At 67.6% G+C, this 23,897-nt stretch overlaps 3 protein-coding genes and 1 long non-coding RNA gene across 10 annotated transcripts; 3 read left to right on the forward strand and 1 right to left on the reverse strand.

Annotated features, from left to right (window-relative positions):
* Nucleotides 1–769: 769 nt before the first annotated feature.
* Nucleotides 770–8,150, forward strand: LOC308050490 (retinoic acid receptor gamma-like). The gene is given in 9 exon segments (XM_080360613.1): nt 770–1,015; nt 3,135–3,283; nt 4,498–4,639; nt 4,966–5,126; nt 5,208–5,384; nt 5,456–5,660; nt 6,443–6,601; nt 6,806–6,955; nt 6,958–8,150. Coding segments are annotated over 9 exon segments (1,959 nt in total). The 5' UTR covers nt 770–870; the 3' UTR covers nt 7,629–8,150.
* Nucleotides 8,151–9,580: 1,430 nt separating this feature from the next.
* Nucleotides 9,581–10,937, forward strand: LOC308050546. The gene is made up of 3 exons (XR_013923407.1): nt 9,581–10,186; nt 10,653–10,699; nt 10,833–10,937. It is a non-coding gene; the product is annotated as an uncharacterized lncRNA (long non-coding RNA).
* A 4,858-nt stretch (nt 10,938–15,795) lies between these two features.
* Nucleotides 15,796–17,434, forward strand: DDIT3 (DNA damage inducible transcript 3). Of its 2 annotated transcripts, none has more exons than XM_080360724.1 (4): nt 15,796–16,050; nt 16,605–16,652; nt 16,772–16,936; nt 17,019–17,434. In XM_080360724.1, exons 3-4 carry the CDS (start codon nt 16,796–16,798, stop codon nt 17,430–17,432), a joined length of 555 nt encoding a protein of 184 aa, XP_080216850.1. In that variant the 5' UTR covers nt 15,796–16,050; nt 16,605–16,652; nt 16,772–16,795; the 3' UTR covers nt 17,433–17,434. The 2 variants fall into 2 exon arrangements, with proteins under 2 accessions (XP_080216850.1, XP_080216851.1); XM_080360725.1 differs by having other exon boundaries at nt 17,022–17,434.
* A 195-nt stretch (nt 17,435–17,629) lies between these two features.
* MARS1 (methionyl-tRNA synthetase 1) lies at nt 17,630–23,433 on the reverse strand (the record flags this gene model as incomplete). 6 transcript variants are annotated; one of them, XM_080360721.1, is made up of 22 exons in its annotated part: nt 17,630–17,817; nt 17,894–17,974; nt 18,077–18,103; nt 18,210–18,281; nt 18,377–18,560; nt 18,634–18,738; nt 18,839–18,970; nt 19,054–19,267; nt 19,510–19,627; nt 19,723–19,818; nt 19,908–20,078; nt 20,155–20,229; nt 20,340–20,541; nt 20,675–20,878; nt 20,981–21,097; nt 21,233–21,345; nt 21,430–21,602; nt 21,694–21,769; nt 21,896–22,030; nt 22,981–23,059; nt 23,131–23,221; nt 23,331–23,433. In XM_080360721.1, the coding sequence occupies 22 exons, from the start codon at nt 23,431–23,433 to the stop codon at nt 17,665–17,667; spliced, it is 2,721 nt and encodes a 906-aa protein (XP_080216847.1). In that variant the 3' UTR covers nt 17,630–17,664. The 6 variants fall into 6 exon arrangements, 4 of the variants coding, with proteins under 4 accessions (XP_080216847.1, XP_080216846.1, XP_080216848.1 ...); XM_080360720.1 differs by having other exon boundaries at nt 21,233–21,602; XM_080360722.1 differs by lacking the exon at nt 21,896–22,030 and having other exon boundaries at nt 21,233–21,602.
* Nucleotides 23,434–23,897: the final 464 nt, after the last annotated feature.

Genomic DNA, 23,897 nt, shown 5'->3' on the forward strand with positions numbered 1-23,897 from the left:
GGACTGCAAAGGCACAGGATGGGACTGGGGGACTGGGGAGGGGGACATGAGGTGGGGAGGATTGGAGACACTGGTGGGGGACATGGGACTTGGGAAGGACTGGGGAGGTGACATGGGGACTGGGAGGACTGGGGGGTGACATGGGGACTGGGGGGACTGGGAAGGACTGGGGAGGTGACATGGGGACTGGGAAGGACTGAGGAGGACTGGGGTGGTGACATGGGGGACTGGGAGGACTGGGGAGGTGACATGGGGACTGAGGGGACTGGGAAGGAGTGGGGAGGTGACATGGGGACTGGGAAGGACTGGGAGGTGACATGGGGACTGGAGGACTGGGGAGGTGACATGAGGACTGGGAAGGACTGGGGAGGTGACATGGGGACTGGGAAGGATTGGGAAGGTGACATGGGGACTGGGAGGACTGGGAAGGACTGTGTGAGGTGACACGGGGACTGGGAGGACTGGGGAGGTGACACGGGGACCGGAGGACCGGGAGGGACCGGAGGCTGGGGCTGGGGGCAGGTCGGGGCACCCACTCTCTCCCGGGCGTGTGACCCCGCGTGACGCCGTGTGCGTGACACTCTGCGAGCGACCGGCTGTGCGACAGCGCGGCCCCGGCCCCCCGCCGCGTCCCCGCCACTCCGCGCGCGTCCCCGCCACTCCGCGCGCCCCACGCTCCGTGCGTCCGCGTCCCCCCGCGTCTCCCCACGGCGAGCGCCCGCCAGGCCCCGCCCCCTTCCGGCCCCGCCCCCGGGCGCCCCGCCCCGCCCCCGTGCCGGTCGCTGTGCCGCGGGGCCGGGCCGCGCCGCACCCGCCGGGGCCGCGATCGGGGCCGGGGCCGGGCCGGGCCGCCCGCTCGGGGCCGCCGCCATGTACGACTGTCTGGAGGCGCTGGCGGGGCCGCGGCGGCTGCACGACGTGACCAACCGCGGGGCCTGCGCGCTGCGCAAGGCGGGGTACGGGCCGCGCTGCGGGGCCCTGCCGCCCTTCGCCTGGCCGCCGCCCGCCCGCCGCGGTACGGGGGACACGGGGGACACGGGGGACACGGGGGGGGGCGGGCCGGGGGGGCACGGAGCGGGCACCGGGGCGGGACGGAGCGGGACGGGAGCGGGGCGGGGGGGGGGGGAGCCGGGGGCCGCGCGTGGGTGTGGAAGTTTGGGTGTGTGAGTGACGCGGGGGGGTGTGGAAAATGGGGTGGGCTGGGGGTGAGCGGGAGTGCGGGGGTGTTGGACCCGCACCCCGCGCCGGTAACACCAGCCCGGGGGGGGGAGGGGGGGTTGGGGGTCACACTGGTGTTTGGGGGGCGGCACCACTTTGGGGGGACCCGCTGTGGGGGGGGCCCGGGGGGGCCGGAGCTGGTTTGGGGGGGGCGCGGGGAGAGTTACAGCCGGTTTGGGGGTGCAGCCGTAGGGACTCACTTTGGGGGGGGGGCACAGGGACCTGGATCCCATTTGGGGGCACCGCAAAGGACCCGCGTTGCGGGGGGGGGGGGGACGGGGTGCGATCTGGACCCGCTTTGGGGCTCCGCACCCGTTTGGGGGGCAGCGCTGCGGACCCGGTTTGGGGCCGCAGCCCCGACGGCCGGGGAACGGGCCCGGTTGCGCGGGGGGGGCAGCCGCAGCTCCTCCCCCCGCAGACCCCCTTCCCCGCCCCGTGGAAATTTGGGCACAAACACGCTGGGGGGGCACAAGGGGGGGTCCCGCCACCCCGCGGGGACTCTGGCGACACAGCGGGACCCCCCCCCAGCCCCCTCCTGGCGCCCCCCCCGGGCCCCCCTTTCCCAGCTCCCCGGCCCAACTGGTTCCAGTCCGGGGCTGCCGCACCCGCCCAGCGCCGCTGCCAATGTGGCACTTAACCCCTGCGGGGCCGCCCCAAAACCGCCTCACCCCCCCGAGGGGGCCGGGAGGGGGGGGGTTGTCCCCCCTTCAGCCGAGCATGGGGGGGGGCGGATCCCCCGGCTGGGGGGGTGGGGAGTTCCACTCGCCCCCCCCCCCCCCCCCACCATTGGGCTCCATGGAGGGCTGGGGGGGGGAACTCAGCCTTGAAGCCAGGCAGCCCCCCGCCCCCAAAATGAGGGGGGGGGGGGGGTTGGGGCAGCCCCCCCAGTGTTGTGTGACCCCCCCTTCCCTGGGCTATGTCCCCCCATCGGGTGGCTTTGGGGTGCTCTTTGTTTTGGCTGGATGCCTGGATTTGAATCACCCCCCCCCCCCCAAATCAAAACGGAACCTTGAGGGGAAACTGAGGCACAGGATGGGGGGACCTCAATGTTCCCCCCCCTAAATCCCCCCCCCAGCAGCCTCTGTGGGGCAAACCCCTTCTGGGGGCCACCAACAGCAGATGAGGGGGCAGATCAAGCCCCCCCCCCCCCACTTGGGGTGACCCCACACGGGCCTGGGGGGGGGTTGGGACACGCACACACACACGCTTCCCCCCCCCCCCCCAAAGGAGCGTGCGGGGGGTGTCGCAGGGTGTGGTGCCGACTTGCGGTTGCGTTTCCAAGCGGGGGGGGGACACGCTGTTTGTTTTGGGGGGACCCCGCGGTGTGACCGTGCACACGTGTGCGCGGGGGGGGTCCCGCCCGCGATGTATGTGTGTGTGTGTGTGTGTGTGTGTGTCCCGCGCCCCCCCGGCCCAGCTGCAGCCGTTTAGGGCCGGTTATAAATGGGCCGTTTGACGCGGGGCAGGGCAGGAATTTCCTCAATTTCAGCAATTTCGCCTTTTTTTTTTTGCTTCATAAAAACACACGCACAAAAACACCCCTCCCCCCTCCCCCCGCCCCGCCCGGCCTGCGGGCGCGACCCCCCCCCCGTCTCACACCCCGCGCCACCCCCCCGCCCCCCGCTTTGGGGACCCTGCAAAGGCGCGGGGGGCCCGTGGGGGTTTTGGGGGGGCACGCCTGGGGGGGTGTGGGGGTGCTGGGCTGCACCCCCCATACTTTCCCCCAACTCTGTCCCCATGGCTCAGTCTGCTGTCGCCCCCCCCGCCGTGAGCAGGGAGGGGGCAGATTCTGTGCCTCAGTTTCCCTGCAGGCAGCTCCCAGCCCTGGGAGGTCTCATGCAGGTTGGAGGCTCTGGGGTGCAGGGCAGGGGGTGTCTCTGTTATCTGCTTGACCCCCGCCTTGTGCCCCCCCCCAGCTGTGGAGACCCAGAGCCGCAGCTCCGAGGAGATGGTGCCCAGCTCCCCCTCGCCGCCCCCCCCGCCCCGCATCTACAAGCCGTGTTTCGTCTGCAGCGACAAGTCCTCAGGCTATCACTACGGCGTCAGCTCCTGCGAGGGCTGCAAGGTGAGGGACCCCCCCGGACACTGGGGACACCCCCCCCGGACACTGGGGATACCCCCGCAAACACTGGGGACCCCCCTCCGGACACTGGGGGTATCCCCCCCCCCCGGACACTGGGGACACCCCCCCCCAGACACTGGGGACACCCCCCTGACACTGGGGATACCCCCCAGACACTGGGGACACCCCCCCCGACACTGGAGACCCCCCCCCCCGGACACTGGGGACCCCCCCCCGGACACTGGGGATACCCCCCCAGACACTGGGGACACCCCCCCCGGACACTGGAGACACCCCCCTCCCCCGGACACTGGGGACACCCCCCCCCCCCCGACACTGGGGACACCCCCCCCGGACACTGGGGATACCCCTGCAGACACTGGGGACCCCCCTCCGGACACTGGGGGTATCGCCCCCCCCGGACACTGGGGACACCCCCCCCCAGACACTGGGGACACCCCCCTGACACTGGGGATACCCCCCAGACACTGGGGACACCGCCCCCGACACTGGAGACCCCCACCCCGGACACTGGGGACACCCCCCCCGGACACCCCCCCCCAGACACTGGAGACACCCCCCCCCCAGACACTGGGGACACCCCCCCCCCCTGACACTGGGGACACCCCCGCCCCGGACACTGGGGACACTCTCCCAGACACTGGGGACACCCCCCCCCCTGGACACTGGGGACACCCCCCCCGACACTGAGGACACCCCCCCCCCCGGACACTGGGGACACCCCCCTTGGACACTGGGGACACCCCCCTTGGACACTGGGGAACCCCCCCCCCCAGACACTGCGGACCCCCCCCCAGACACTGGAGACCCCTCCCCCCGACACTGGAGACCCCTCCCCCCGACACTGGGGACACCCCCCGGAGACTGGGGACACCCCCCCGGAGACTGGGGACACCCCCCCGGAGACTGGGGACACCCCCCTGGAGACTGGGGACACCCCCCCCGGACACTGGGGATACCTCCCCCGACACTGGGACACCCCCCCCCCCCCCTCCCCCCCCCCCGGACACTGGGGATACCCCCCCCCCAGACACTGGGGACACCCCCCAGACACTGGGGGAGCCTTACTGGGGCGAGCAGGGACCTCCTGCAGGGGCACTGGGGGGTCCTCACTGGGGACGCTAGGACTGGGGATCCCAGGGCAGGGTAGCAGGGAGCCCCCCCCTCAAACCCCCGTGCCCCCCCCGCCCCCCCAGGGGTTTTTCCGCCGCAGCATCCAGAAGAACATGGTGTACACGTGCCACCGAGACAAGAACTGCCAGATCAACAAGGTGACGCGCAACCGCTGCCAGTTCTGCCGCCTCCAGAAGTGCTTCGAGGTCGGCATGTCCAAGGAAGGTGCGCCGGGGTCCGGGGGGGGGGTCACTCTCATCCCCCCATCCCGGCATCGCTGCCGTCTCGCGGGGTCTGTGCGCGGCTGGGCGCCCCGTGGTGGGGACGGATTTGGGGCTGGGGTGTGGGGGCCTTGGCTGGTGCCCCCCGCCCGGGGCTCGGCAGCCCCTCCGGCCGCATTGTGCTATATGTGGATATCCTGCTCCTGCATCCTGTCCCCGCGCCCCATTGAAAAGGTGGGGGGGGGTAAATCAGGAAACACCGCGTGGGGAGGGGGCAGCGGGCACCCCAAACCTACCCTGACCCTCCACATGCCCCCCCCGCCCCCCCAGCCGTCCGTAATGACAGGAACAAGAAGAAGAAGGAGGTGAAGGAGGAGGCGATGGCCGAGAGCTACGAGCTGAGCCCGGAGATGGAGGAGCTGGTGCAGAAGGTCAGCAGAGCCCACCAAGAGACCTTCCCCTCCCTCTGCCAGCTGGGCAAATACACCATGGTGAGCACCGGGGGGGTCACTGGGGGGGCCACGGCACCATCGGACCCATAGCTGAGTCTCCTTGTTTCCCCCCCCCACCAGAACACAAGTGCTGAGCACCGGGTGCAGCTGGATTTGGGGCTGTGGGACAAGTTCAGCGAATTGGCCACCAAATGCATCATCAAGATCGTGGAGTTCGCCAAGCGCCTGCCCGGCTTCACCGCCCTCAGCATGGCCGACCAGATCACCCTGCTCAAGGCCGCCTGTCTGGATATCCTGGTGAGGGTCCCGGCGGGGCCGCGGGAGGGTCGGGGGGGGCCCCGCGCCGTTCCTGACCCCCCCCGTTGCAGATGCTGCGGATCTGCACGCGCTACACGCCGGAGCAGGACACCATGACCTTCTCGGACGGGCTGACGCTGAACCGCACGCAGATGCACAACGCCGGCTTCGGGCCGCTCACCGACCTGGTGTTCGCCTTCGCCGGGCAGCTGCTGCCGCTGCAGATGGACGACACCGAGACCGGGCTGCTCAGCGCCATCTGCCTCATCTGCGGAGGTGGGGACCTGGGGACCTCCGTGCCGCGATGGGACATGGGGACCTGTGCTCCAGGAGGATGGGACATGGGACCTGTGCTCCAGGAGGATGGGACATGGGATCTGTGCTCCAGGGGGATGGGACATGGGGTCTGTGCTCCAGGAGGATGGGACATGGGGACCTGTGCTCCAGGGGGATGGGACATGGGGTCTGTGCTCCAGGAGGATGGGACATGGGATCTGTGCTCCAGGGGGATGGGACGTGGGGACCTGTGCTCCAGGGGGATGGGACATGGGATCTGTGCTCCAGGGGGATGGGACATGGGGTCTGTGCTCCAGGAGGATGGGACATGGAGTCTGTGCTCCAGGGGGATGGGACATGGGGTCTGTGCTCCAGGGGGATGGGACATGGGATCTGTGCTCCAGGGGGATGGGACATGGGATCTGTGCTCCAGGAGGATGGGACATGGGGTCTGTGCTCCAGGGGGATGGGACATGGGGTCTGTGCTCCAGGGGGCAGCAGGGACACGGGGAGCTCTGGATCAGCAGTGGGGAAACAGGGCCATGGGGACTCCTGAGCCAGGAGGGGGGACGAGGGGACACAGGGAGGTAGCAGGGGACACAGGGACCTCTCTGCCAGGAGGCAGTGGGGACACCCAGGACACCCTCATACACCAGGGACACCCAGGACACCCCCATACACCAGGCTCGGGTGTCACCACCAGACAAGGGGACAGAAAGGGGTGACCGCGGCTGGTGACGCCGCCCCCACTGTGTCCCCCGTTCCCCCCCCGCCCCCTCCAGACCGCATGGACCTGGAGGAGCCGGAGAAGGTGGAGAAGCTGCAGGAGCCGCTGCTGGAGGCGCTGAAGGTTTACGCGCGGCGGCGCCGGCCGCACCAGCCCCACATGTTCCCCCGCATGCTCATGAAGATCACCGACCTGCGGGGCATCAGCACCAAGGGTGAGGACGGGGGGTCCCCAAGACCCCCCGGGAGCACGTGGTGTGGGGAGGGTTGAGGTGGGGAGAGGGGGAAGCTTGCGGGGGGATACTTGGGGTGCTCGCGGCGGGGGGGGGGAGCTTTTGGGGGGTGCTCAGAGGGTGTGCACGGGGGGGTGCGGGGGAAGCGCGGGGGTCCCGCGCTGCCGGCTGACGGGGGTCCCGCAGGCGCCGAGCGAGCCATCACGCTGAAGATGGAGATCCCGGGGCCCATGCCCCCCCTCATCCGGGAGATGCTGGAGAACCCCGAGATGTTCCAGGAGGAGGAGGGGGGGGCGCAGCCCCCCTCCGAGCCCCCCGCTGCGCAGGACAGCCCCCCTGCATCCCCATAGCCCCCCCTGCCTGCGCGGGGGGGGGGTGGGGTGGGGGGGGCCTGTACCCCCCCACCAGAGTTGGACGCTCACGACTGCCTTCCGGGCCTCCCCCTTTGCTCCGGGGAGGGGGCACCCCCATGGTTCCCCCCCCCAAGTCTGGGGGGGCTCCAGAGACTGATGGAGCCAGCCCGGGGGGGACCCCGTGGCACAGCTATTGCCTTAAGCTGGGGGGGCTCTGGGGGGGCCCCTCCACCCCAACCTCAGCTTCATGCCAAAGCCCCCCCCAGCCCCGCTGCCGCCCCCCACCCTTATATGGGGGGGTGGGGGGCAGATTTGAGAGGTGCACCAAGGACAGAAATGGCCCCCCCGTTACTGTCGGGTGGCCCCGGCGTGGATTCCCCTCCTTGCTGAGTGGGGGGGACCCTGGTGTCCAGGACTTTATTTATTGGAAACAGGGTGGATTTAGGGGGGCACCCCCATTCCCCCCAGACACTGCTGGGGCAAAGGTGCCACCCCCTCCGTGCCGGGGGGGATTTGCTGGTTTACTTTATAAAGGGGGGGGGGTGGGGGTGTCGCTGCTTGCGGGTTTTGCTTCTTCATGCTGTTGGTGTGGGGGGGACCCCAAAACCCTCCTCCCCCACTGCTGCCTCCCTGCCCCACTGCACAGAACACTATAGAGACCAAAGATGGGACACGAGGTGACACCCCCCCCCCAACCCACCTCTAATGCTGGGGGGGGGAGGATCCAAGCCATATCAGTGTGATCTCAATGCTGGGGGGCCCTGCCCCGTGCCCCTCCCTGCCCCCAACACCCCCCAGCAGCTTTGGGGGTGTCACACCCCAACTGCCCCCGGGACCAAACTGCTCCCCCCAAAATGTCTGTTACTGCCAGCCTGGCTGCACAGCGGGGACTCCCTGCCCCCCCAAACTCCCCCATGTTGGGGTGCGCGGCCCCCGGGGGGGCTGTTACACTACACGGGGCGGTGCCCCCCAGGGCAGCACTGTTCACCTGTTATTTATTCCTTTGCGTTTACACCAGGGTCCCCTGGCCCCGGGGAGGGTCCCGCTGCGCTGCCCCCGCTGCCCCCCGCGGTGTCCAAGCTGCCCCCCCGCCATGTTTACAGCCCACCCGCGGCCCCTCCCCCCGGGGGGGGGACATGGGACTTTTCTATTTTTGCAAAATAAAGAGATGGAAATTTGGTGGGGGGTCCTGGTGCGATGTGGGGGAGGGTGGGGGGGGGGCATCTCGGGGGAGGAAAAACTTGGGGGGGATGTGGGGGGCACCCTGGGATGATGAGGGGCACCCCACACCTGCTGCTGCTGGAGACACCCCCTGTTGGGGATTGAGGGGCCCCCCTGGGGGTGATGGGTGATGCCCTCCCTTAGTGATATGGGGGGACACTACTGGGGTAACAGGGCAGTGGGGGACATGCCCGGGGGGCTGGAACCCCCAGGGACAATGGGGACCCCTCCTTGGGGTGCTGGGGCAGCACTTGTGCACCACTGGAACCAATGGGCCCCATCCCTCAGCTCCTCAGCCCTCCCAAGGATTTGGACTCTGCTCCCCAGGGTCCCCCCGTCCTGCCCAGGGCTCCCCTTGGATCCCCAGGGTCCCCCCGTCCTGCCCAGGGCTCCCCTTGGGTCCCCAGGGCTCCCCTTGGGTCCCCAGGGCTCAGCTCGCTTCCCAAGGCTCCCAAGTCCTCTCCAGGGTTCTCCTCAGGGCTCCCCAGTCCTCTGGGCTCGTTTCAGCGCCCCAGGGCTCCCTATGGCTCCCCAGGGCTCCCTATGGCTCCCCAGATCTCCCAAGGCCTCAACTCAGCTCATGGGGCTCCCCAAGGATTTCCAGTGTTCCCCAGGGTTCGCCTCAGCTCCCCACAGCTCCCTGTCCTTCTCCAGCGCTCCCAGACCTCCCCAGTCCTCCCAGTGCTCACTTTGGCTCCCCAGCACTCCCCAGTCCTCCCTATGGCTCCCCAGTCCTCCCAGGGCTCACTTTGGTTCCCCAGCACTCCCCAGTCCTCCCTATGGCTCCCCAGCGCTCCCCAGTCCTCCCAGTGCTCCCTATGGCTCCCCAGCGCTCCCCAGGCACGCAGGTGCTGCCGGAGCAGGACACTGCACCCCCTGGACCTCCCCCAGGCTGCAGCGCTGCAATGCGCTGCATGGAACGTCCGTGCGCCCAGAGCGGCGCTGACAGCGATGCCCTGATCTGCGGTGGCCGTGGCTGGAGCCACAGCAGCTCTGGGCACCAGCCCCCGGGAGGTGACGGCCGTGTCACCGTGATGTCACCGTGGGCCTGTGACACGGGCGCCCTGGCCAGGATAAAGGGGGCTGCTCCCGGAGCTGGGGGAGCATTTGGAGGAGAAGCTCCATGGTGCTGGGCAGACTTTGCAGAGTGCTCAGCAGAAATCCACGGCGCGTGGCCAGAGCTGCGCAGCAATGGTGCTGGCCCCAGGACACCCGGCTGCCGGCCGCCCTGGCCCTGGCTCAGCTCCCGGTGCCCTGGGACGGACCGGAGGGGCCTGTTCCCACCACGGCTCCTGCAACGTGTCCCGCTTGCTTTGCAGAGGGCGCAGTGGGCAGAGCTCAGGGAAGCTGTTCGGGAGCAGGTGGAGGTCAAGAAGGTACTGGGGACAGGAGGGACGGGGACTCAACGCGTTTGTGGGGACACGGCCTCTTAACAGGGCCCTTTGCTTGTGCAGCTGCTGAAAAAGAAGCTCCAGCACCTCCGGGAGAGATGGGAACGAGTCCAAGAGCCAACAGCTCTGTGAGTGGCCATGGAGCCCTGACTGAATGTTGGGGCGGTGGGGTGGGGGTGCTGAGCAGCTTGGGGCAAACGTCTGCTGCTTGCAGACACCTTTGTGGCTCCTGGCCGCTCCTCCAGCCTGCGCTGGAGCCTTTGTCTTCTGCCAAGTGCTCAAAACACCTCTGAGCAACTGGGGAGTCCCGGCAGCAGCTCCGCACAGCCCTGAGCAGCTCCCAGGCTGTGCTGCGTGCCCCCCAAGCCGGGGCGGGAGGGGCGGGCTGGGTCTGTGCAGCGCTGGGATCCGGGGGTGCCTGTGCCAGCCCCAGCACAGGCTGCGCAGCGCCCTGGCTCCCTGTTGGCCGAGCAGGGGGCGTCACGCTGGCCGAGGTCTCTTCTCACAGCCCAGAACCCCGTGGTGTCCGTAGCAGAGGGAAGATGGAGCAGGGAAACAATGCGGAGCCGGCGCTGCTACAAGAGCTGGTGGCCGTGCGGCTGGTAGGACAGACAGACAGCCCGGCTGTGGGCCCTGGGCAGGGCAGGGGCTGCACGGTGCCCGGGGAACACGGAATGGGGTGCGGGTGTCAGCGGGGGTGCGGGAGGGCTCTGAGCCCTTTTCTATTTTTGCAAAATAAAGAGATGGAAATTTGGCGGGGGGTCCTAGTGCGATGTGGGGGAGGGTGGGGGGGGGGCATCTCGAGGGAGGAAAAACTTGAGGGGGATGTGGGGGGCACCCTGGGGTGATGAGGGACACCCCACACCTGGTGCTGCTGGAGACACCCCCTGTTGGGGATTGAGGGGCCCCCCTGGGGGTGATGGGTGATGCTGTCCCTGGGGAACCCCCTTAGTGATACGGGGGGACACTACTGGGGTAACGGGGCAGTGGGGGACATGCCCGGGGGGCTGGAAACCCCAGGGACAATGGGGACAGCCCAACACATGTCCCTGCTGTGTTGGTCTGCAGGAGGAGCAGCGGGCATCCAGGTGGCACCGCAGCGCTTCTGGGCTGAGGTGGGTCGCTGGAGGGGCTCGGGGTGCCAGGACTGTTCCCTGGGCAGCGCGATGCCCGTGCCCGTGCTCCCAGCGCAGTGAGAGCTGAGAGCATCTGCCCCTGCTCTGCCTGACCTCTCTCTCCTGCCCCCAGGAGACTTGTTGTGCTCCTCGCCCTCCTGCAGATCGCCGTCCTCATCCTGCTGCTGCTGGACGGAGACGTCCCGAATGTCTCTGTCCTGCCACCCAAGCTGGCGGCTCCTTTGGGAGCTGCCCAGCAAGTCCCCGGTTCTTCTTCTAAAATGCAGCTGGAAAGAGAATAAAGAAACCTGTGATTGCAGGACCCGGGTGTCACCGTGTCACCCCGTGTCAGTGACGGGTGGGAGGGAGGTGGCTGCTGCTTTCCCTGCTGCCTGTGCACCCGTGTGCACCCGTGTGCTGAGCGCGGGTGCACGAGGACACGGGGACTCACAACGACCACCCGCAGACAGGCAGCGAACTGAGACACAGCGTGTGGCCTTTGTTTTGCCTCAAAGGACTTGTGCTACAGGCAGGAAGAGGCAAGTGCTGCAGAGGCACAATGGTGCCTGTTCCTTGGGACCAGCTTGTACAAAACAAAGGCAGCACCTTTGCCATTAATGCATTAACCACGCTTGTGCAAAAGCGGGTGCTACTGCGGTCACAATGGCCACGGGGAATTGCAACCGGCAGAGACTCCCAGAGGACCATGGATTCATGTTTGGAACGAATGCACAAGCATCCCAGTTACCATGAGAAGCGGGGGAGGGACGAGACAAAAAGGAAATCACCTCCCTCCCATATCTGACTGGCAAATGGACTCAATATGAACTAAATATATCAGCCTGTGCACCCACCGCCGGGCGCCCCCACCACCACAGGACAGCAGAGACCGTTGTGGATCTCAGCGCGGTGACACCTTCTCTTCTCCCTCTCTGTGTTTCTATCTTCATTCTGCCCACATAAGGGTAATAAGATCATGAGTTTTGTTGATGCAATTCTGTTAAGTCGGAGGGTACAGATACAAGTTTTGCCCAGTCAACAGTGGCTGTAAATCTGCGATTTGCTTGAACCTCTCTGGTCATTGTCACTGTCGGTTATGGGAACACCATGGGAAGCGAGGGTGGTCGCTGGGGGTCCCGTCTCCCCCTGAGCCTGTTCCCTCTGAGCAGGGTGCACAGGTAGAGCCTCCTGGGAGGAAAGCAACAGCCACCCTGTCCCCTGGCGTCACTGCGGCCCCTCCAGCTGCTGAAGCTCCTGGCAGTTGTGTTCTACACATGCACAACAGCCCGGGTGAGGAAGAGGAGTCGCCCAGAGGCCCTGACACAGCCCCGGCCACCGCAGCGGGGGAGCACGGGCACAGGAGGGGACACCGACCTCCATGCGCACCGCTCCACGGCTGCCTGCAGCTCCTGCAGCTCCTGCAGCTCCTGCAGCTCCTCCCAGGACACCGCTGTGCCTCCCACAGCTCTGCCTCAAGGAGAGGGAACAGGAACGTCTCCAGGAGGGGCAGGGGCTGCAGAACCCCCACGGCACCGGCCAGGGCCCCACGGCACAGCGCCCGGCGCTGCCCCAGCCCCCTGAGCTCCTGTCGCACAGTGTCCCCAGCCGCACGAGTGGCGCTCGCTCACAGTATCACAGGATCACAGTATCACAGTATGTTTGGGATTGGAAGGGACCTCAAAAGATCATCCAGTCCAGTCCCCCTGCTGGAGCAGGAACGCCCAGGTGAGGTCGCACAGGAACATGTCCAGGTGGGTTGGAATGTCTGCAGAGAAGGAGACTCCACAACCCCCCTGGGCAGCCCGTTCCAGGCTCTGCCACCCTCACTGAGAAGAAGTTTTTTCTCAAATTTAAGTGGAACCTCTTGTGTTGCAGCTTGATCCCATTACCCCTTGTCCTATCATTGTTTGCCACCGAGCAGAGCCTGGCTCCATCCTCGTGGCACTCACCCTTTATATATTTATAAACATCAATAAGGTCACCCCTCAGCCTCCTCTTCTCCAAACTAAAGAGCCCCAGCTCCCTCAGCCTTTCCTCACACGGGAGATGCTCCACTCCCTGCAGCATCTTGGTGGCTGCGCTGGACTCTCTGCAGCAGTTCCCTGTCCTGCTGGAACTGAGGGGCCACAGCTGGACACAAGATTCCAGGTGTGGTCTCCCCAGGGCAGAGCAGAGGGGCAGGAGAACCTCTCTGACCCACTGACCACCCCCTTCTAACCCCCCCAGGTCCCATTGGCTTCCTGGCCACAAGGGCCAGTGCTGGCTCAGCCCACAGCACCGGGATTCCCAGCTGGTCTCCCATCCAAGTACTGACCGGGCCCGACCCTGCTTAGCTTCCAAGGGCATTCTCAGGGTGCTATGGCTATATATATTATATACATATATATGTTCCCCAGGTATATCCTGATAATATCTGAACTAAACCCTTTTCTTAAGGGCAGGAGAACCTCTCTGACCTACTGACCACCCCCTTCTAACCCACCCCAGGTCCCATTGGCTTCCTGGCCACAAGGGCCTAGTGCTGGCTAATGGTCACCCTGCTGTCCCCAGGACCCCCAGGTCCCTTTCCCCTACGCTGCTCTCTAATATGTAATTTCCCAACCTATACTGGACCCTGGGGCTGTTCCTGCCCAGATCAAGACTCTACACTTGCCCTTGTTAAATTCCATCAGGTTATTCCCGCCCAGCTCTCAGCCTGCCCAGGTCTCTGATGGCAGCACAGCTCCCAGTGTCACCCACTCCTCCCAGCTCGGTGTCACCAGCTATTCGCTCCTCCCGCCCCACCCCAAAGCCACCTCGCTGCGCCCGCACACCGCACCAGCGCTCCCTGCCCGCGCAGCCAACAGCCCGCGGACCCGCAGAGCCCCGCTCGCCCCGCGGGGACACAGTGACGGGCACGTTCTCGTGCCGCCGCGTTCCCGCCCGCCCCGCTCCCCATCGCTCCGCGGGCTCCCCGCGCTCACCCGCAAGTGCTGCTGTGGGACGGGAGGGGAAGAGGAGCAGCCACCGGGGCAGCCGGGCACTCCGGCCACAGCGCTCCGCTCCGCACCCGCCCCGCCCGGTGCCCTCGGCCGCTGCCTCTGCTCGGCGGGCTCTCCCGTCCCAGCGCTGCAGGCAGCGGGGCCGGCGGGCACAGGGACCGCCGGGCCGGCCCTGCCCGTGCTGCGCAGCCCAACGCACTCCGCGCCCCAGCACAGCCACCCCTGCAGCTCCTCAGCCAACCAGAGGGCTCTGCCCTCCTGCCCCACCAATCAGCAGCCGCTGCTGCGGCGAGGGGCGGGGCCGGGCCGGGGGCTCCCCGTGCGGGGCAGCCACATCCGGGCTCCTGAGCGGCGGCGCCGGGGCGGGCACAGGGACCGCCAGGCTCGGCCCTGCCCGTGCTGCGCCCCCGCCCCAGCACAGCCACCCCTGCACCCCCTCAGCCAACCAGGGGGCTCTGCCCTCCTGCTCCACCAATCAGCAGCCGCTGCTGCGGCGAGGGGCGGGGCCGGGCCGGGCGCTCCCCGTGCGGGGCAGCCACATCCGCGCTCCCGAGCGGCGGCGCCGGGGCGGGCACAGGGACCGCCGGGCTGGCCCTGCCCGTGCTGCGCAGCCCAACACACTCGGCGCCCCCGCCCCAGCACAGCCACCCCCGCAGCTCCTCAGCCAACCAGAGGGCTCTGCCCTCCTGCTCCACCAATCAGCAGCCGCTGCTGCGGCGAGGGGCGGGGCCGGGCCGGGGGCTCCCCGTGCGGGGCGGCGCCGGGGCGTGGGGGCGCTCGCTGCCCGGGGATGGCGCTGTTATAGTTAAATTAGTTTCTACATCTTATAGTTGAAATAAGTTTTGCATCAAATAGTTGAAATGAGTTTTCTTATGGTTGAATTCGTTTGCTGTTTTGCAAACCGTATCTAAGATTCTTAGTTTTGTAAACTATGTAACTGTATCTAAGATTCTTGGTTTAGTAAACTGGATCTAAGATGCCGTATCCAAGATTTTTACCTTATTTTGAAGTTTTCGGGCTGTGTCCAGGGAGATGTGCATCCAAGCATGGTCTTATATAACCGTACCCTATTCTTCTAGTTGACAAAGATTTATGACATATTCTCTTAAAACAGGTAACTTAGAAATAACCGAAAACATGCGAATGTTACTTAGCATCGCTTAGATAGGCAGTTTGTGTTAGAATAGGTGTGGAACATGCTAATGGTTGTTAAGAGTTGTGATGAATATGTATGTAACTAAGTTGTATAAATGTAGTGAGTTTTGAATGGGTGGTCGAAGCGTTGGGTGCGAACCCCCGGTTTCCCAGCGCTGGAATAAAAGCACCGCAGAGAACTACGGCAGCACCCCACGCACCCAGCTGTCCCGCCCGGGGGGGGCATTGTGGCACCCTGCTCCCCCCGCGCTGTGCGGTGATGTGCGGGAGACCCTCCCCAGCGCCCCACGCACCCCCCGGGAGCATTTTGGGGAGGGGACCGGCACCCAAGGGTCACTGCGCCCCTAGATGGGGGGAAACAGGACACCAAGCGTCGCACGTCCCCGTGGGGTCGCACCCCCGGCGGTGCTGCGGGAGCGCTGCGCGCCAGGCGGGGGCTCCGCGTCCCCGTGCGGTGGGCGGGATGAGCCCCCGCAGCAGCGCCGGGGGGCGGGCAGGGGCTGGGGGGCTGCCCGGCCGGGGAGCCCGCGCGGGGGCGTGTCCAGGGGGGCGGGCAGGGGCCGTGCGCCCCGCGCGGGGACGGGGCACCCCGGGCCGCCCACACCCACGGGTGCTGACGGGGCGGGGGCGGCGCTCCCGGCTCCCACGTTCCCGCCGCGGCCCCGCCGGGAAGAGACGGGGCAGTGGCAACGCCGGCCCTGCGCACGGCGCGGGGCCCGATCCCGGCGTGCCTCGCGTGGGCGGGCGCGGGCAGTGGGCCGGCGGTGCTCGGGAAGCGCCGGGCCGCCCCCAGGCTGTGGCGCGGGGCTCGGACGCGCCCCCGCCCCTGCGGCCCCGGGCGGTGAGAAGCCCCCCGCCCGCCCGCCGCCGCCCGCGGGCCCTTTAAGGCGGGGCGGGGCCAGTTTCCAGCCGTTGCATCATCCGCCCGCGTGACTCACCCCTGGGCACGCGACCCTCGGGGGCCGCTCCAGCTCGGTGGGTGGTGCCGCGCCTGACCCGCCCGCCCACTCCCATTGGCTCGCACCGCCCCGTGCGTCACGGCGCGGTGGGCGCCCGTTGGCTGCGGCCCGCGCGAGCATTGCGTCAGGCGGGGACTCTTAAAAGGGGCGCGGGCGGCGGCGCGCGGCAGAGCGGGGCAGCGGGACCATGCGGGCGAGGATGAGCGGGGAGCAGCGTCTGGGCCGGAGCCGCGGGGAGCCGGGGCCGCCCGGGAAGGTGCGCGGGGGGCGCTGGGGGGCCGGCCCGAGCGCGGCCGGGGGCGGCGGGAGCTGACCGAGACGCTCCGTCCGGTCCGGGGGGGGGCGCCGGGGTCCCTGGGGAAGCGGGGTGTCCGCGGGGTGCACACGCAGGCGCGGGGCTGGCGGGGCTGTGCGGCTGCTGTGCGGCTGCTGTGCCGGCTGCTGTGCGGCTGCTGTGCGGCTGCTGTGCGGGCTGCTGTGGCGGCTGCTGTGGCGGCTGCTGTGGCGGCTGCTGTGGCGGCTGCTGTGGCGGCTGCTGTGCGGCTGCTGTGCGGCTGCTGTGCGGCTGCTGTGCCCGCTGCTGTGGCGGCTGCTGTGCCCGCTGCTGTGCCCGCTGCTGTGCGGCTGCTGTGCCCGCTGCTGTGCGGCTGCTGTGCCCGCTGCTGTGGCGGCTGCTGTGCCCGCTGCTGTGCCCGGTGCGCCGCCCCGCCCCCCCGCCCCGAGCCGGCGGGGAGCTGGGGGGGCGCCAGGTACCGCAGTCGCCGCGGGGTGCGGGGGGCGCAGTGTGACCCCGTCCCTCCCCATCCGCAGGCGATCAGGAGAAAGTGCGTTCTCGTCGATCACCACACTTGAGAGCAGGTAAGGTGCAGCGGCACCCGGGGGCTGCTGGGCCCGCCCCCCGTCCCCTCCCCCGTTCTCCGCAGGCAGCGAGACCCGGAGCTGGAGGTCCCAGCCCGACTCGCCCCCTCTGCTCCCAGCGCCGCGCGGGCCCGGAGGTGACGATGGCAGCCGAGGGGGTGTCTGCGGGAGGAGCCGCCAGCGCCATGCCCGGCTGGGACCTGGAAGCTTGGTACCAGGACCTAGAGGAGGTGCTGGCAGCGGCGGAGCCCGGCGGACCCTCCGCACCCTGGGGGGCTGAGCAGGTGAGGGGCCGGCAATGCCCCTGGCGGGGGGTGGCGGGGCAGTGGCCCCTGTCACCCCGGGCTGGCTCCTCTTCTCTCCCAGCAGGCGGAGCTGGTTCAGCTGTGGGGCACGGAGGCGGCTGCTGGTCTGGAGGGCTGCGAGCTGGACGCTGCCCTGGCCGCTGACCTGCTGGAGCTGCTGGAGCCCGCGAGCACAGCAGGCGCGGAGCCGGCGGGACGGCCGGGCTCAGCCTCCCACGGGGCCTCCCCGCCGCGGCTGGGCAGCGAGGATGAGGCAGGAGCCGCTGCGGGGCGTGCGGCGAAGAGGAAGAGGTGCAGCGCTGCGGTGGCGAACAGGGAGCTGGTCAAGCGCCAGGAGCGGGCCAACGAGCAGCGCGTGCTGGAGCTGACGGCCCACAACGAGCGGCTCCGCGAGGAGATCCGGCGGCTCAGCGCCGAGGTGCAGCGCACGCGGGCGGCCCTCATCGAGCGCATTGTGAACCTCCGCCGGGCGTAGGTGCCGGTGCTGGCGGGGCAGGGACTCCGCTGCCCCTGCGCCCGGGGTGGCAGCCGTGGACTGCAGGGGCACTGCCCCCCTCGCACAGACTGACCTGGGGGGGCACGGCTTCCATACGCACGTGTATATAGCTTTTGCATTTTATTACATCCATATAACCACCAGCCAGCGCAGCCTGGCCTGCTCTTTGGGTAACACCGGGGCTGCTTCCCCAGCACCGAGGAACCGGGTGCTACTTCTTCCGCTTCCCTTTGGGGACGGGGACTTCAGGGCTTTTGCCCTCAGCTAGTAACAGCTGCTTCTTGAGCTCCAGCAGCTTGGCCACCTCCGTGTCAACCTCCGCCTTCTCTGCCTTGTTGGCCTTCAGCTGCCGAACGTAGTTGCCCTGGGGCAGGCGGGGGGGTTGATAAGGGCTTGGGCAGTAAAGGCCAGACAGAGCCAGTCTTGCCCCCCCTGCTCACCTGCTTGGCCACCTGCTCCGTCAGCTCCTGGATCAGCTGGGGGTCACCTGGGGTTGCTGGGGCTGGATGTGGCTGTTTGGCCTGTGGAAGGACAGAAGGAGGTTCCAGTCCGCGGGGCTGCAGCTCCGTACCGCACCCTGTCCTGCTGGAGACGGGCAGGTTGCTGCAGCGCTCCAAAGGTACCTGGGGCTTTAGAGCAAGATCTTCAGTCTGGGAAAGGAGAGACAGCGAGTGAGGAGGGACAGAGAGCAGGAGCGGAGAGGCGAGGAGGCGCCCGAGGTAGAGGAGCTGTGGGGACAGCGCAGCCCCTGCTCACCTGTCCTCCCCCAAAGCGTTGGCGCAGGGCTTCAACCTGGTCGTTCTCCAGCTTCTGGAAAAGTGGGCTTACCTGGAGCCAGGGAGAAAAGGGGTTACCCCTGCAGGGCAAGCACCCCTGAGCCCACCCCTGAGCCCACAGCTGCCTCCCCCCTCCGCAGCACCTACCGTGCCCACGCAGTGGCCAGCAGGCAGGGTGCAGGTGAAGTCGTGGCTCAGGATGAAGCAGTCGGGGGGGATGCGGAGCTGCCCCTGGATGGCCAGGCTGACGCTGGGCATGTAAGGCTGTAGCATGATGGCCAGCGTGGAAGCCATGTTCACTGCCACCCCGGTCACTGTACCGGCACGCTGCCTGTGGGGCACGACACCGTCCATCACTGCCGGCTGGAGCACCACCCGACCCGCGTCGCCCCAGCCCTCCCTACCTGTCCTTCTCATCACCCTTGATCCGCTTCCAGGGCTCGTTCACCTGGATGTACTGATTGCCGTGGCGGGAGATGCTGAGGATGCACCTCAGGGCATCGCGGATGCTGGAGGGGACAGAGAGGCTGAGCGGGGGCTGCAGGTCCCTGCCCTCCCCCTCTCGTGGTCATTCAGCTCCGGGCCGGTCGCGGGGTCCCAGGCACCCACCGGACTTTCTCCAGCAGCTGGTGGTACTGGCGCAGCTCCAGGGTGACACGGGCCAAGAGCCGCTTGTCATCCAGCGTCAGGACCATGTCGGGGACAACGCCACCGAAGAACTTGCACACAAACATGCCAGCTCTGGGGACAGAGGTAGAGCAGGCATGAGCACAGCTTGGGGACAGAGGTGGCCCCTGCCACCCACTGCCAGGCTGTCCCAGAACCTGTTGATGAAGTTGCCCAGGTTGTTGAGCAGCTCCGAGTTGTTCTTGAGCATGAGGTCGCTCCAGGAGAAGGCGCTGTCCTGCCCCTCGGGCCGCAGGTACAGCAGGTAGAAGCGCCAGATGTCCGCAGGGATGCCCGTGTCCTTGGCCATGTCCCCAAACACCCCCACACCCCGGCTCTTGGAAAACTTCCCGTCCTCGTAGTTCAGGTACTCTGAGGGGGGCAGAAGAGACCCCACCATGGAGCCAAACATGGAGCCAGCCCCCTCCCAGGCTGGGAACAGCCCCACAACGCAGGGAGACACTGTTAAAGTGTTCCCAGCGAGCTCCAAGGGACTTTAAGTCCAGGAGGGCGAATGCGCTTTTGCGCTGGTGCAGGACAGGCCGGACTGTTCCCCCCGCTGAGGGAAAGTGGGGGGGTGTGGAGATCCACGGTCCCCGGTGACCCCGCAGTACCTGTAGCAATGAGGTGGTTCACCAGGGTGTAGTTGTCATCAGCACCCAGGAGCGAGCAGGGGAATATGACGCTGTGGAACGGGACGTTGTCCTTGGCCATGAAATTGTAGAGCTCAACCTGACAGGTGGTGGGGGAGGTGGGGAGGACATCAGGGGGACTCTGGCACCCGGCTCTGTCCCCACCTCTGTCCTGCAGCTGCACCAGGTTCCTACCTGCTGTGGGTTCTTCCACCACCTCTCCCACTGGTCCGTGTAGTTGGCTGTAATGGACAAGTAGCCAATGGGAGCATCAAACCACACATAAAAAACCTGAGGGGAGAATGATGGATGAGCAGGGGACCCCCGTGTCAGCGTACCTGGGGACGGACGCTGCAACAGAGGGGCCAGGTGGGACCCACTTTGTCCTGGAAGCCCTCGAGAGGCACAGGTGTGCCCCACTTCAGGTCACGGGTGATGCAGCGGGGTTTGAGCCCATCCCGGATCCAGGAGCGAGTGATGTAGCGAGCGTTGGCCGTCCAGTCGCCGGTGGCCCAGGACTGCTCCAGCCAGGGCTCCAGGCGCTGCTCCAGCTGCGGGGAACACACGGGGCGGGCGGTGGGACCAGGGTGCGACATCCCCTCCCGCTCCCCCAGGGACGACGCTCACCTTGGGGAGGTCCAGGAAGAGGTGCTGGGTGGTTTTCACCACAGGGACACCCCTGCAGAGCTTGCACTGCGGGTTCTGTAAGGAGGAAAAGCGTGCTTTAGAGGGAGCCCAGCACACGGCTGGGGGTCCTGAGCACAGCGAGACGGGCGGGTTTGGGGGTGGTCCCCAAAGAGATCCCCTCCCACCTTCAGCTCCACAGCGTTGATGAGTTTGCCACATTTATCACATTGGTCCCCCCGGGCCTCCTCGTAATTGCAGAAGGGACAGATGCCCTCTACGAAGCGATCAGCCAGGAACCGCTGGCAGTCTTCGCATCGCAGCTGCTCCACCGTGTCCTGCAGCAGGAACCCGCGGGCCAGCAGGCGCTGGAAGATGTCCTGGGCAATCCTGAGACGGGAGGGGAACAGCCCCCATAAGGCAGGGAACCCCGGGGCGCCGTAACGCACCCTCAGCCAGGCACGCTGGGGTTCCCCGCGCCCCCCAGCACCGCTCCCTCCCCACGGGGGACGCGGCCGCTCACGTGGTCTGGTGCGGTGTGGTGGTGCGGCCGAAGTAGTCGAAGGAGATGTCGAACCAGCGGTAGATGTCAGCGTGGATGGCGTTGTACTTGTCGCAGATCTCCCGAGGCGTCAGCCCCTCTTCCATCGCCTTGGTCTCCGTGGCCGTGCCGTACTCATCCGTGCCGCACACGTACAGCGTGTTCCAGTTCCGCAGGCGGCAGTACCTGCAGGCAAGCGCCTGTGACACCCGCGTGGGCGTCGGGGGCAGCACGGCCCCTCACAACCATCCCCTGGCCACAGGCGGCTTTCCCGCAGCCACGTCTCACCTGGCAAAGGTGTCGGCGCTGAGCACGCAGCCGATGATGTTGCCGAGGTGGGGCACGTTGTTCACGTAGGGCAGAGCGCTAGTGATGAGGACGTTCCTCATGCCTTCCACCGGCAGCCTGGCATGGACAGAGCGCTCGGAGCGGGCACTGAGAGCAGCCCCACCTGCACACGGTGCGGCGCCAGCCCGGGAGCCCCTGCCAGGCCCCTCGCGGCTCTGGGACAACCAGCCCGACCGTCGCGTTGGGACTCACACAGGTCTCTGCGGTCTCCAGGGCTGGGGCAGCGCTGCGGCGCCGCGGGCCCAGGCGTCCGCAGCAGCTGCGATTTCCTCCTCCGTCAGGGCGCGCTCAGAACCATCTTCCTCCTGCGGGGAGGGCTGGTCCCAGTGAGGGGCTGCGTGCCCGTCCCCGCCAGCCCCGCGCTGGCCCGTCCCCGGGCCGGGCCGCACCTCGGGCTCGTTGCCGGCGGCTCTCTGCGTGCCCAGGCAGAGGGGAGGATGCTTCTGCAGGTAAGACCTGAACTCCAGCAGCGCTTTGGGCATCAAAACCGAGTCAGCAGCTTTCCTGCAGGCCTCCGAAAGCGTCATGTTCTGGAACCACGTCCTTAGTGCCTGCAGCTCACCTTGGGGGGCAAGACAGAGCGAGCAGCGTGATCCTTACAGCCCCAGGAACGCAAGGAACGCTCTCCCCTGGCACCCCTATTTCACTCTTACTTGGCAGGCTGGTCTCATCCTGAAGGACGGGGAACAAGGCGCCCCACACAACCACATCGGCCACCGACTTGGTGTCCTAGGGCACAGAAGCAGAGGCGCTGAGCTCCGCCTCGGGGCGGGCGGCAGCGAGCTCAGCCCTCCGGGAAGCAGGTCCCAGCGCCTCCCCCGCGAGCAGAGCCCCCCGTGCTGCGGCGCCACTCACCCCCGCGAGGTAGGCGGTGCCTCTCCTGCTCAGGTTCTGCTCTATGTGCTCCAGCAGCTGCCCCAGGGCCTCCACCGCCTCCAGCCCCTTCTTGCCGTGCACCAGCTGGGCGTACAGGGCGGCCGAGGCCGCCGGCTGGCGCAGACACACACAGAAGGGGTCAGGCAGGCCGGGCACACTGGCGGGGGACGGGCGGGGATTGCAGGGTCCCCCGTGGCACTGTGAGCGGGGGACAGGGGTGGGGGGGCAGAGGCACGGGTGGGACGGAGCTGGAGAGGGGTAGGACGGGGTGGCACGGGGTCAAGGCTTAGATGGATAATGGGGGGCACTGGGAAGGACATGGGGGGTACCAGGGAGAGCCTGGGGTGTGCGCCCCACGTTGCCCCCTGTCCTGGTTTTGTCAAAAACAAGTTTCTCTTTCAGTGAATTTTGCCTGTCAGCTAAAGCTTCATATTAACTGCATTGTCCTGGAGAACCAGACACGTGTTTTGGTAAAACCCAGCAATGGAATGCAAACTTATTGATAAGCATGGATGGACATCTCGCGAGAGGGGCGACGAGAAACAACTGACCAACTGTGTATAACATTCCATTCACGTGAATACTTCATATAAAATGGGAGATCACGAGGATCTCGCCCTTTTCCTTATGGCGACATTAGGAGAGGACCTTGCGAGTCGTCCCTGCGAACTGAGGCCAGTGAGAGACTGAATCCAGCTCCGGTTGGCTGTGGAGTCCAATCCAGGACTTTGGGTGCCTGCCCTGCAGTTGCTGAGACTTTCAAGATTGGTTTTGTATATTTTGTATTATTTTCTCTACTCTTATTAGTAGCATTAGTAAAATATCTTTAATTTTTTCCAACTCTCTTCTCTCTGTCCTTTTTTCCCTCCCGATCGCCTGTCCTGAGTGGGAAGGGGGGAGAGGGAGGGGCAAAAGGGGGAAGAGGGGGGTAACAACACATCTGCCAGGGTTTGATTGTCACCCCGCAATCTGAACCCTCGACACCCCGCAGTGCAGGTGACCCACGGCCGGACCCCCGCCCGCCCACCCGAGGTTCAGGGTCTGTAGGGCAGCTCCGTGCGCACCTGCAGCTCCGTGGCCTCCCACTCCAGCCACTGGTTGGTGAGGTCCGTGGGCTCCTCCCCGCGCGCCAGGAAGAAGAACCTGGGGGTGGGTGGGTGGGATGGGGGGGTTGAGCGGGGGGCGGCGGGGCGCCCCCCCGCCCCGGTACTCACTGGCAGATGGCGTTGGCGGAGAAGAGGACGGCGCCGCTGTCCAGCTCCAGCGCGGGCGCCCACGGGGCGCTCAGCGAGCCCAGCGGCCGCTCTGCGGGGGAAGCGGCTCCGTCAGACCCCACGGTCCCCGCCGGGGGCTGCGGGTCAGCGAGGCCGGTGCGCGGGGTCCGTGCCGGAGGGGGGAGCGGCCGCGATCTCACCTAGCGGGTCAGCCCAGACCAGCCGCACCGGGGCGGCGGCGGCCCCGGCGGCCGCCAGCACCTTGAGCGCGGCGGGGCCGCCCGGCGCCACCCGCAGCCGCATCGCGCCGCTGATGCAACGGGCCGCGCGGGGCGCGCCGGGAGCGCCGCGCCAGCCCCGCACCGCCCCGGCCCTCGCGAGAGCCGCGGTCGCCATGGCGACACGGGGCGGGGCTGCCGCGGCCACCGGGGAGCGCCGCCCGCAGCGCCCGCCGCTCCCGCCGCTCCTTCCGCTCCCGCCGCTCCCGCCGCTCCCGCAGCGCCCTCTGCTCCCGCCGCCCCCGCCGCCCCCGCCGCCCCCGCCGCTCCCGCAGCGCCCTCTGCTCCCGCCGCTCCCGCCGCTCCCGCCGCTCCCGCCGCTCCTTCCGCCCCCTCCGCTCCCGCCGCTCCCGCCGCTCCCGCCGCCGGGCGGGGCCGCGCTGGCACGGGCAGCGCTGTGCGCTGTGTGCGGGGCCGGGGCTGCCGGCAGCACGGCGCTCCACGTCACGCGAGATTCCCCCACGACCCTCCTGTGTATAACAAGGGCGA

The sequence above is a fragment of the Nesoenas mayeri genome, assembly GCF_963082525.1.
Source record: "Nesoenas mayeri genome assembly, chromosome: 28".
NCBI classification, from domain to species: domain Eukaryota; kingdom Metazoa; phylum Chordata; class Aves; order Columbiformes; family Columbidae; genus Nesoenas; species Nesoenas mayeri.

Excerpts from the sequence above, each read along its gene's own strand:
- DDIT3 (XM_080360724.1), top strand. The coding sequence starts at position 16,796 with ATGGCAGCCGAGGGGGTGTCTGCGGGAGGAGCCGCCAGCGCCATGCCC. Across the intron at positions 16,937-17,018 it reads CACCCTGGGGGGCTGAGCAG|CAGGCGGAGCTGGTTCAGCT; the intron begins GTGAGGGGCCGG and ends CTTCTCTCCCAG.